This window comes from Bubalus bubalis, chromosome 10, assembly GCF_019923935.1.
Source record: "Bubalus bubalis isolate 160015118507 breed Murrah chromosome 10, NDDB_SH_1, whole genome shotgun sequence".
Lineage (NCBI taxonomy): Eukaryota > Metazoa > Chordata > Mammalia > Artiodactyla > Bovidae > Bubalus > Bubalus bubalis.
In genome coordinates this window covers 51,690,401-51,702,818 of record NC_059166.1, presented here as the reverse complement: position 1 = coordinate 51,702,818, position 12,418 = coordinate 51,690,401, and the positions used below count along the sequence as shown (strand labels likewise).

At 35.6% G+C, this 12,418-nt stretch overlaps 1 protein-coding gene across 7 annotated transcripts in view; it reads left to right on the top strand.

Annotated features, from left to right (window-relative positions):
• The window catches only part of MMS22L (MMS22 like, DNA repair protein), a 126,270-nt gene that overhangs the window by 38,913 nt on the left and 74,939 nt on the right, over positions 1–12,418 (top strand). For all 7 annotated transcript variants that reach the window (XM_044924330.2, XM_044924327.2, XM_044924328.2 and 4 more), the window contains 2 exons: positions 1,871–2,097; positions 3,977–4,480. In XM_044924330.2, coding sequence (XP_044780265.2) covers positions 1,871–2,097; positions 3,977–4,480 — 731 coding nt within the window. The remainder of the gene's footprint in view (positions 1–1,870; positions 2,098–3,976; positions 4,481–12,418) is intronic.

Genomic DNA, 12,418 nt, shown 5'->3' with positions numbered 1-12,418 from the left:
AGTTCTAAACGATGGGTCTGAGGTGACTGTGGAGAAATACGGGAGATGAAGAAAGTAGAAAAGTTTAGTCCAGGGCTGGATTTTGAAGGGTTAAAGATAACATGCAGTTGAGTTATGATTTATCCAGGAGACATTGGAAAGCAAAGAAGTGACACATTATGTATGTGTTTGAGAAAGTTTTTTTCTGAAAGTAGTATAAAGGAAGTGGGTACAGATGAGATAGTAGTCCAGTATGGTAACATAAGTAAATAATGCAGCAAATGAGAACTAAAATAGGGACAGTGAATTTAAAAAGAGAGGGTAAATTTGGAAGAGAAAATTTTAAAAGTACATTTAAAGGATTGTTACTTGTTGTGTATGGAGAGAAGAGAAGATTTGGAATGTTTGGTTTTCTGAGTAAGTATATAGTGAAACCTTCAGTCAAGACAGAAAAAGATATGGAGGACTTACAAGTAAATTACAAGTTTAGGTCTATATATAATTGAACTTATTAAAAATGAGAAAAATACCTTTCTCTGAAACATATGGTCAGTCTGGCTAGAGAAATGACCAATTCTAATTCTCAGGCAGAATGTATACAGGATGGGTCTGTAATGTCTTGTTATACCTGAAAACAGAGAAGGTATCCAAGTAAGTTGGAGTTGTGCCAAAAGAACACAGGAGCCTACTGTAAGGAGCTCCCATTCCCCAGTGCTGGGTAAATTTGGGCATGATAAAGAATAAAGACAGCTGTGGATTATGTATTTAAATCCTCGAGTTTGTGGTATTTTTAGAAAAGCTGTTATTCTGGAAACTAAAGGAAAATATAAATTATATTTCTGGAGAAGGCAATGACACCCCACTCCAGTACTCGTGCCTGGAAAATCCCATGGACAGAGGAGCCTGGTAGGCTGCAGTCCATGGGGTCGCTAAGAGTCGGACACAACTGAGCGACTTCACTTTCACTTTTCACTTTCATGCATTGGAGAAGGAAATGGCAACCCACTCTGGTGTTCTTGCCTGGAGAATCCCAGGGATAGGGGAGCCTGGTGGGCTGCCGTCTATGGGGTCTCAAGAGTCGGACACGACTGAAGCGACTTAGCAGCAACAGCAGCAAACTATATTTCAGAATACCAAATTTCAAGCTAGTTTAGAAAGAATGATAGAATTAGAAAATCACTATCTTGCACATCTGTTGAAATAAGCCATCTGGATGATGATCATCCCTGGCTGTTCAAATGGTGGGGATCACTCAAATGGATCGATCAGCATGATCAGTCTTAAAAATCACAAAAAGAATGAAAGTCAGAAGTTAACGTGCCTCTTTGCTAACTGAAATAGGAAGTACTCGATACTGCCATTGGAAGATTCTCACCAAAAAACTTGACCTGAATCTGATCAGTCCACTAGGTAGAACTACCAATTTACAGAAAAGATAGCAGATAAAAGAATACATTAAGTGACTCCAGGAAGATGTAAGAAAGATCTTGAGATGTAGGAAGATATAAGCCGAAGATATAAGCCCCTAAAATCAGAATTTAGGAAATTGCACAATAAATTACCTATTAAATGGTATGATGAAACCATTGAAAATTTTTATAGGATAAAAGATGTAAGAGGCGTGTCAACCAAATGCAATGTATGAATCTTGACACTATCCTAATTTGAACAGACTAACTGTTAAAAAGACATTTTGGGGATAATCCAGGAATTTGAAACACCCCTTTGCATTCTGTGCTTGAGTGGAATTTTTATTTTAGGGGGAATATGTGGTAATGGCTGTGTACTTTTTATGATTAAGAGTCAGAATTTTAATAAGTTGGTTGGGATTTACAGCTTTCTGTTATTTATTCAGAGATTTAATACTTGTTTTCTGTTTTTTTCCTTTTAGAATAGTTCTTTCAGTATTTCTTGGCTTCCTTTAAAAGGCCTTACATATATCATTAAGTCACCCTTGTCTATGCTAGAAATGGTGAAGACCTGCTGCTGTGATAAACAAGATCATGACCTGTATAAATCCAGCAGTAGTTACACTATTTTCCTTTGCATTTTGGCAAAAGTTGTCAAGAAAGCAATGAAGAACAATGGTCCTCATCCTTGGAAACAAGTCAAGGGAAGGTGTGTGCTGTATCTTTCTTTGTCATGAATGTTCACTTACATCTTTGGAGAATTTTTTTTAGTGTGTTTTTTAAGTTAATTTGTGCTTGGATGTCTTTATGGTTTATATCTTAAATATATTTGTTAAAGGACAGCAAAATATGGAGCATTTTGATCTTGCCAATTTGTTACAGTATGAAACCAACCTAATATCCCTAACTTAGGGAAGATTTTAGTTTCTTATTTATCTCATCAGTCCTGAAGAGTGAGATCCCATGTATTAAGTGCAGGTATAAAAGAGAACTGTTGTTTTTCTTGCCAAAGTTAATTGTAATGTTTCATGTAACTCCTTGTATATATTTTATTAAAACTTACAGAAATAAAAATCATGTCCAGATTATGTATTGGCAGATGATAGATTGAGTCTATAAAATTTTGTGTTCTTTGAGTCCACCAGTCTCACAAGCCCAGGTTTCTTGAATGAAAACTAACCAGAATATAAAAGAACCAAAACCTCTGATGTTCTTATTTGAAGAGTATGCCATTTTCATTTCTGGTGTGGTGGAATAAACGTTTGGTCACATTTGTCTAGTGTTGTCCTTTTTTGAGAGTTTTGCTTGTTAAATGGGTGTGATTCTTACTGTCTTCCCTTGTTCTACTTTTGCCTATGAGCCCCTTTTCTAGCCCTTTGCAGTTGACTGTTCTCCACCGCTTGCTTAGCTTAAGCAATGGAAGCTCTTGCAACAGAATACTTACTATTTCTGGTAGATGCTTCTCAATAATCTCTAAATGAAATTCATGTTTGATTCACACAATGAATAATTCTTGAAACATTATGGTGATACAGTTTGGATTTTTTATTTAGAATATACTTTATTTTTTAATGGTATCTTTGTTAAGCCTCCAGTAATTAGGTAGCTCAAACAGTAGTTACTTTTCTTTTGTTCTGTTTGCCAATTTGGTTTGGAATCTTAAATATTTTTATGGAAAGCATAATACTCTGAACTTTATTGCTTAAAGAAATTGGAATTCATAACAAGACTGTATACCAAGCCTATCATGGGTATGATGGGGAGGATATGAAGATAATTAGATCTTTATCTTCAGGAGCTTATCAGCTTCATTATTTATAAATAAACATTTAACCTCTCATAAGCATTAATCATTTCTGTTTTGAATAAACCAATTATAAAAATTGCAGAGAAACTTAACAATCCCTAAGTAAGATTAAAAATGAATGGTGTTCAGTTCTGATCCCTTAATTAATTAAAATATATCAGCTCTTAAATTATATTAAGTAGTATTGACAACAGATTTTTAAATGGCTAGTCTTGGATATTTGAGCACTAATAATTTTTCTTTGTGAGTGGGTAAAAATAATTTTTCCAGTACTTTGCATTGTCTTAACGTATAAGTATAGTAAGAGCCAGGTCTTTGTGAAGGGTAGAGGGAGAAAGAATTTAAGGAACATTGTTATATAAAATTGCCCTGTTGAGAGTTCTATAAAGTACATCAAGTTGTACTTAAAAGAATTACATATTCTTTCTTATTTGTCAGTAAACATTGAAAAAGAAAGGTAATGGGGGGATTAAAATAAAAGGAAAAGCCAAGTACTATATAGAAAATAATATTTCTACTGTCCTTTCGGGAAAGCCACTGAATCCTTTGATTCACTTATAGATGCTTGCTGCATCCTTGAGAAATTTGAAGGTTGAGAGGTGAGGCATATTTTATGAGTTTTGTTTTCTAAGCAACAAAAGTGATACAATAGCCCCATTATGTAGAAATAGCTAAAAATTTAAAGTGATGAGACTGTCATGAGTATTGAGTTAAATGTTAGTTTAAAAGATGGATTTTTGTGAATGAAACTGTTCATAATTCATTTGTTTTAATTTTACAGGATATATTCTAAATTCCATCAAAAAAGAATGGAAGAACTAACTGAAGTTGGTCTGCAGAACTTTTTCAGCCTTTTTCTACTGTTAGCAGCTGTGGCAGAGGTGGAAGATGTAGCAAGTCATGTTTTAGGCCTCCTAGATTTCCTCAAGCCTACTTTTAAAACATCTCCTCTCATTTGGAAGGGTCAGATGGCCTTCCTCTTGATGTATACCCAGAAAAATCTGGACATTGGTGTTTTGGCTGAGAAATTTTCAAATGCTTTCCGGGAGAAAGCAAAGGAGTTCTTGGTATCTAAGAATGATGAAATGGGACAAAGACAGACTCTTTGGACCCTTCTTTCCATATATATGGACAGTGTTCAGGAGGTGTTTGAGACAAGCCGTTGCTTGCATCCTTCTCATGAAAAACTGCTTAATGATGGCTTTAGTATGCTTCTACGAGCTTGTCAAGAATCTGAACTTAGGACAGTATTGAACTTTCTACAAGCTGTTCTGGCCAGAATCAGGTATGTTTTCCAGTAATGTGCCAATGTATTAATTTGTTTTATATCATTACCTGTGTTGATTCTGTGTTAAAGTTTTTCTTTTGACATACTCATGAAATTCAATTGTAAAGAGAGCAGTTAAAGGAAGTTTTACTGCAATGTAGTGTAAATCAGTCGTTTTCAAACTGTCCTTTCAAACAGCGCTTCTTTGAAAGAAGGCTTACATGCAAGCTTATAAAACTCAAGTCTGGTGCAATCCAGGAGCCATGCCTCTTGGCCCCGTCTTGCCTCTCTGCCTCTCCTAAAAACATTATTATCCAGAGGGATATTTCAGACATTCTAAGCAAGACCATGAACTCAAATCTGAGGTGACTTTCATTGAAACATATGCAGTTTTGTGTACTTAAGGAGATTTTGGCCACATTGTACCATTAAAAAAAAAAGTTATTTTCTTTAGTTTGCTGCAGAGTTGTAGCCTCAAACACATAAAATGAGCTATGCCTTAACGGCTCAGTCATATCCTACTGTTTGTGACCCTGTGGACTATATAGCCCACCAGTCTCCTCTGTCCATGGGGACTGTCCAGGGAAGAATGCAGGAGTGGGTTGCCATGCCCTCCTCTGAGGGATCTTCCCAACCCAGGGATCGAACCAAGGTCTCCTGCATTGCAGGTGGATTCTTTACCGACTGAGCCACCAAGGAAGCCCCAAACACATGAAATACTCCCAGCTAAAGCAGTATATTCTAAGAGTGAGATAGGATTGTTCTATAGCAAGTTTTGTGTAGATGATGTTCACCAGTTATCTATACAAAACTTGGCTGTTCCCAGATCTACGTGAATTATACAAATATGCAGATGCACTCAGACCCAAACAGTAATGGGTGAGAACAGTGGTCATGCTGTTTATTTAAGGCTCTTTTCACATAGCAGTTTCACCTTTGAAGTTCATGTTCTTAAGAAGTTAGATACTACACTCAGTGCAGTTAGGTATAGAAATACAATTTTATTTAAAATCATGTCTGAAGTTAATGAAGAGACTACTTCCCTTTTCTTAGTTGCACATTACAAAAGTAGCATCTTTTTCAAAGATACTAAACTTTATGAAATTTCTGAATTTTGGATATTTCATTACCAATTTCATTTATTAGTGATCTTAATTTACATTGGGCTGTGTGTTCATGGAGATCAGTCCACAGGTTTTCACTCATTAGGTTTTATGTAGTTTTTATATTCATGTACTCTAGATCTTAAGCAGATAATCATCCCTATATCCCTAAATGTAAGCTAAATCAAATATTTAGATGGACGGATAGATAAATAGATAAGTAAATGAAGAGCCAACTTCATTAGAGGAAGCTTCTACTGATTCTGGATCTTCTCCATGAAATAATTTGTTTGTTCCTAGTCTAGTAGAGATTATTAACAGATGCTGTACTTTTCCAAGTGCCAAATTCATTTTGTTTGTTCAGATTTTAAATAAGTGGTAAGCAGTATTTTCCTGTGCTTCTTGGGCACAGTTAGAGATTTCCACATTTCTGGTACCATTTTTGGTTTGTTTATTTATATTCGTCTGAATATACAAAGCAAGAAGGAAAAAGGGTCTAAAAACTGGTCTAAACCAGCCTGGCGATGTTGCTACAGCCTGGGCAAAGGAATAGGAGTTTTTAGCATTAAAACCAAAGCAGTTTCAGGAGTGTTGGGAAAATATTGCTTGCAAGTACCTTGTAAGCTGTTCACTATAATGCATTTTTGTTGAATCCATGAGGGTCACTATTCAGAAGTACAGACGTAGGAATCAAGAGGGCATAATGAAGACTGTCAATTATATAAAGTGAGAGTAACTTTACATTTATAATAGGAATTTCTTTAAAACTGGATCTGGTTTGAGTGTGTTAATTTGGTGTCATCTTGAACAGGGGGCAAGGAGTGTGTGGTCTACAGGACTAACCAGTAAAAAAAAGGACACAAATGTTTATGCTGATAATATTTAATTCTTTGTAGAAATGTTTATTTTTGGTTTTGCTTTATACTATTCAACTATGATCAAAAGCAATTGCTATAAGAGAATGTGAAATCATGTGTAACTTTCTGTCACCAAAATTATCAAGCAGTTTTAACAGAAGTATGAGGTCATTGTGTGAATGAGAATGGTGTAGTAATGTGCAGGTCATTATTAATGCTGTCATGGTAGAGGCACTGCCATCTTTTAAGTTTCTGAAGCTTGCATAGAAATGTGCAACAGTCCTTCAGTGAGACTGATTGCAGTACATAATAAGAGGGACTGTGACTTGCATGGTTTTATTTTATTCCATCAATCTTCAATACTTCCAAGCAAATATTGTCAAGACAGACTTGCTTTAGTTTGGGATATTTGCAGGGAAAGGGCCCCAGAGATCATTCAGGATTGTTTACCTTAAAAAGAAAAAACGAAGGGAGGGAGGGGAAACACAAGAAAAGTCCTCTAGGTATTTGATCATATGGAGATGTGTTCCTGATCTCTTAACTCCAAATTTGGATTCATTGAAGTTCTTTCCAGAGGACTCGTTTAGGTATGCTACAATATTTTTACTATTAATATTATTAGGACGTTCAAAAATAATTTGAATTGTTGTTAAAAATTAAAGCACAAGCTTTTCTTTTTCTTTTAAGTTAAGAACAAAGCTAAATTCTTTGAATTTTGATTTTGATGGAGAAGGTGGGTTACATAGATTGATGATAATTATTCCTGACTGCATCCCTGACAAAGGAAAGAATGAAATACTTTACCTTAGCAATCTCTTGTGTTTTGTAATTCAGGTGGGAGTAAGGTACCAGTTCTTGCATAAATGTGTGTGCAGGATATGTGCGTGTGTGTGTGTGTGTGTGTGTGTTGAACTGGGTAATAGTTTTATAACTGTATGACAGTGAAATTATAGGTAGGAAGGAACTAAGATCACTGATTATAGAGAGAAGCGGCTCCCTCTAGGCTGTTAAGAAATAATAACTTCATATGCCACTTTCAGCTAACTGGAGCTGATGGCTCACCAGAGCATTCTTTATTGCTGATTAAGTAGCATTATGAAAATACTGACTTGGTTATGTTAACTAAATGCCTCCATGTTTAAAACTCCGAATGTCAAATAGTTTTAGCAGTCATCTTTAACATTTCACATTAGCTTTCTGGAATCACATTTCTGATTCTCACTTGGCTGTTATTTGAGGTTAATATAAAAATGGCAGTCTTTCATTTGTGGAGTTAGGTGTAGCCAAAAGCTTTTCTTTAATTATATCCATTCATGCTGCTATAGTTAAGGGTCTGTCAGCATTTCCATTATAAACCTCCATTTTCAGGGTTTTATAACACAGCTCTGAAAATTAGCTCTGGGCAAAAACTTGACATGCAAGGCCTCATGAGATTCTCCCTCCTCCCCATCCCCCTGTTTCATTTTTACTGAAGTAGAGGTGAGTGATTTCAAAATGCCTTTTGGCATCTGCAAATATCATTCGGAGTTTAAAAAGAAACAATAAATTTTCAGGCTTTGTACCTGTTTGTTCTACCACTTAAGGGAGGTTGTGGACTTATGAATTTAAGTCAAATGGATATTGATCAACTGACATCCTATCTTGTATTAAATAAGAACCTAGTTTCAAAGAAGTCTAAAGGCAGCTGAAAACTTGTCTAAGATGTCAAATGTGCAGACTAAGAAATAGTTCAAAAGGGAAGATGACCTGTTTTTGATATTCCATGTGCTCAAGTGCAACTCCTTAAAAGGTTTAAGATTCTTTTTCCTGGCTTCAAAATACATTTGAAAATACATACATTTTTTCATTCTTTTCTTCTTTTTCCACGAACTTGCAAGTTCATCTGTTAGATATCTTTTTTTGACATTTGGGATGGTGTGTGTGTGTGTGTGTGTGTGTTTGTATGCATTATACAAGAACTATGTGAAGCATTCTCCTCAAATATTTTCCATGCTCAATAGTTCTAGTTATTTTAATCTTTATTGGTATGACAACATTTATTCTAAAAAAATTTTTAATCTTTCCTTTGGAAGAGAACTGGAGATTTTCTATGGAGGGAAGGAGGCAGTTCAAAAGGAAATCTTATGAGACTGTGCTGATCACCAAATAATTTACATGATCTTTCAGAAAAAAAGAACTGTTGACAATATGCAAGCCTTTTCCTCCTTTTGTTATTGGGTGTTCTAGTAGTATAATGGGTTACAGCTTTTAATTATTGAATTGTTTACTACAAAACAAGTTAAAACCAATATGATTTTTTTTAATCAAATTATTTTGAGTTATTTATTTGCAAAGTTTCATTAATATATCCCAGATTGCCCAAAACATCTGGGGTTCTGCTGTTTCATCATGTATATATATGAACATCTGTCTATATGTACATATATGTGAATGTGTGTCATTTATACACATAGGTGCATCATTTATACTGTGTATATGAAATGTATACTTTATGCAGATTTTGATTTGATGCCGATTTTTAGGACAGTGTTCTAATAATTTGAGAGAGGGAGCACATGAGTATGCCCCATGGAAAAATACATTTACAGTTTTTATTTGAAAAATCAGACGGTTGTGTTGCTCACTAAGAGTGATCCATCTACCAGTTTTGGTTGCTTCAGAGAAAGCATCAGCATCTCTAAGGGAATATACTAGTATTGATATTGTGGAAATATATAAAATGTATAGATTTCTTTTCATTAAATAGTTCATAATGAGATTTTTACAAGTATACTGTGAGTTAACTTTTTTATTTGCTTATGTACTCTTTGCCAAGCTTGAATTGTACAAAGCATAGCCCTTTTATATTACATATTTTATAAATTCATGCAGTAATATAAACCTCTTACCCTAAGAACTTGGAAATTTTTTTTATTATTTTGCTGAAAGATATGCTATTTACTTAATTTTTCATGTATAAGAGTTAATATTTGGGTCATTTATTTAGTCTCCTACTAGATCTATTAATAGATATGCATTCTCTTTGTATAAGTACAAAGTGATTCTTTGAAAGTATTATAAGGGAAAAGTTATGTGTCCAAACTTTAGCCTTATTGGTAAAATGGGGATAATAGCACAAACCTCACCAGGTTATTTTAAGGGTTAATTATAATACAACCCTAGTAATGTGAAGTACTGACACAGTGCCTGGCATATTAGTAAGTGTTCAATAAATGGATGTTGCTTTTATTATCATTATTACTGTTTTCAAAAGAGGCCATAATGTATTCATTTCTTTGTACTACACTTTATGCCTGGCAACCTCAGTGTGCTCACCTGTGTGTGTGTGTTTGGACTTGGATGGTTCTTAACCCTTCCTAATATAATACCTTTTACAAAGTGGATAGCTCAGTTGGTAAAGAATCTACCTGCAGTGCAGCAGACCCCGGTTCAATTCTTGGGTCGGGAAGATCCGCTGGCGAAGGGAATGGCTACCCACTCCAGTATTCTTGGGCTTCCCTTGTGGCTCAGCTGGTAAAGAATCCACCTGCAATGTGGGAGACTTGGGTTTGATCCCTGGACTGGGAAGATCCCCTGGAGAAGGGAAAGACTACCCACTCCAGTATTCTGGCCTGGAGAATTCCATGGACTGGATAGTCCATGGAGTCACAAAGAGAGTTGGATACAACTGAGCAACTTTCACTTTCGCTTTTGATGTATAAATGAGTTCGTGTCTATGTTGTAAAAACACAGATTGCAGAGAACATGAACATTGCCTCACAATTATAGAACTGTTGGGAATTGTGATTCTGTGTTACTAAGATGATAAGGAGCTGCTGTAGAGAAAGAAGAGTAACTTTTTAAGGTAGAAATGTGATATGTATGAATGTCCTTTATATCTAGTTAAGTGAGAGAATTTAAGTCTTCTTTGGAGGAGCTTGTTTATGATCCCAACTTTATTCTCACTGCCATTTCCTCCATGTTATTAATGTTATTAATAACACTCTTCCATTATTAATGTTTGCCTGATCTTCTGGCCTTCTGTGCCTCGCCTCCTCACACTACCTACCTCTTGTTTTTTTAATTGGCTTTTCTGAGATATGTCACTTTTACAATTCACTTATTGACCAGCTTTGTTGAGATAAAATTCACATACCATATAATTAATGGTCTTAGTATATGCACAGAGTTGTGTAACCTCTACCACGATTTTAGAACAGTTTATCACCCCAAAAAGAAACCTCGTTAACCATTAGCAGTCACTCCCCATTTCCCCAGCCCCCTTTCCCTTGCAGTCACTAATTACTATCTGCCTCTATAGATTTACCTGTTTTGGACCTTTCATACAAATGGACTCATACAACACATCATCTTTTGTGACTCGTTTCTTTAATTTAGTATAATGATTTGAAGGTTTATCCACATTAAAGCGTGTACAGTACTTCATTTCTTTTTATTACCAAATAATCCACTGTATAAATTGTGTGTTAGTTGCTCAGTTGTGTCTCTTTGCAACCCCACAAATTGTAGCCCACCAGGCCGCTCTGTCTTTGGAATTCTCCAGGCAAGTGTACCAGAGTGGGTTGCCATTCCCTTCTCCAGGGGATCTTCCCAACCCAGGGATTGAACCCAGGTCTCCTGCATTGCAGGGAGATTCTTTACTGTCTGAGCCAACAGGGAAGCCCCGTCTATGAATATGCCAGATTTTATTTATCCATGTAGCAGTTGATGAACACTGAGTTGTTTGCACTTTTTCGCTATTATGAATAACATTGCTGCGGACCTTCACGTGCAAGTTTTTGTGTGGACATGTTTTTATTTCTCTTGGGTATATATACTTAGGGGTAGAATTGCTGGGTCATGTGATAACTCTAACCTTTTAAGGAAATGCCGAACTGTTTCCATTGCACCATTTTACAGTCCAATCTATACAATCCGACCTTATCTGACCTGCAATAAGAATTGTGGTTTCTCCGCATCCTCACCAATGTTTGTTGCTACTTGTGTTTCTGAATGCAGTGATTTTAGTGGATGTGATGTGATAGATTAGTATCTGATTATGGTTTTGATTTGCATTTCCTTGGTGGCTAGTGGTGTTGATCACATGCTTTTCATGTGCTTGTTGATCATCATGTCTTACTTGGAGAAATATCTATTTGGACCCTGTGTCCATTTTTAAATTATTTGTCTTTTTGTTACTGAATTATAAGAATTCTTAATGTATTTAGATACAAATCCCTCATCAGATATGATACACAAATATTTTCTCCCATGTTATGAGTTGTCTTCTCATTTTCTTTCTTTCTTTCTTTCTTAAACTTTTTGGCCACACCGTGTGGCGTGTGGAATCTTAGTTCCCCAGCGCAGATTCAAACCTGAGCCTCCTGCATTGAAAAGTGGAGTTTTAACCACTGGACTTCTGGGGAAGTCCCTTTTCACTTTAACATCTTTTGTAGCATAAATTTTAAAAATTTTATTGAAGTCCTATATATCTAGTTTTTCATTTGTTGCTTCTGCTCATCTATATTCTCTTACCATATTTATCTTGTTGGAGAACAATTCTGCTTATGTCATTCTCTACTTTAACACCTTTAATGACATCCTGATAAGACACAAGAAAATGTAATGTCTAATTCCTTATCACAGTTTTCGAAGTTATCCACCGTCTGGCTTTACTTTATTTCTGTACCCTTTTCTTGTGGTTCTCCTTTAATCAAATGAAACTATTAATTACCAAGATATCTCCCAAATCTTTTTTACTGTTACATTCTCCTGTCAAAACCAGTTGAGGGTTCAGATCAGAGAATGTCCAGGACAGTAGAGCTAGATCTGAGGACTGAATAAGCTGCAGATGTGTGACAGTCAATAATTAGAAAAGGGTTAAATTCAAGGAGTGAAAGCAGTTGTTAAGATCACAAGTCAGAAATGGTCAGTGTTGGTTACAGTAGGCAAAGAGATGGGGTGGCAGAATACAGGAAAAGAAAGGGGAAAAACCTCAAAAGGCTTATTTAGAGGGA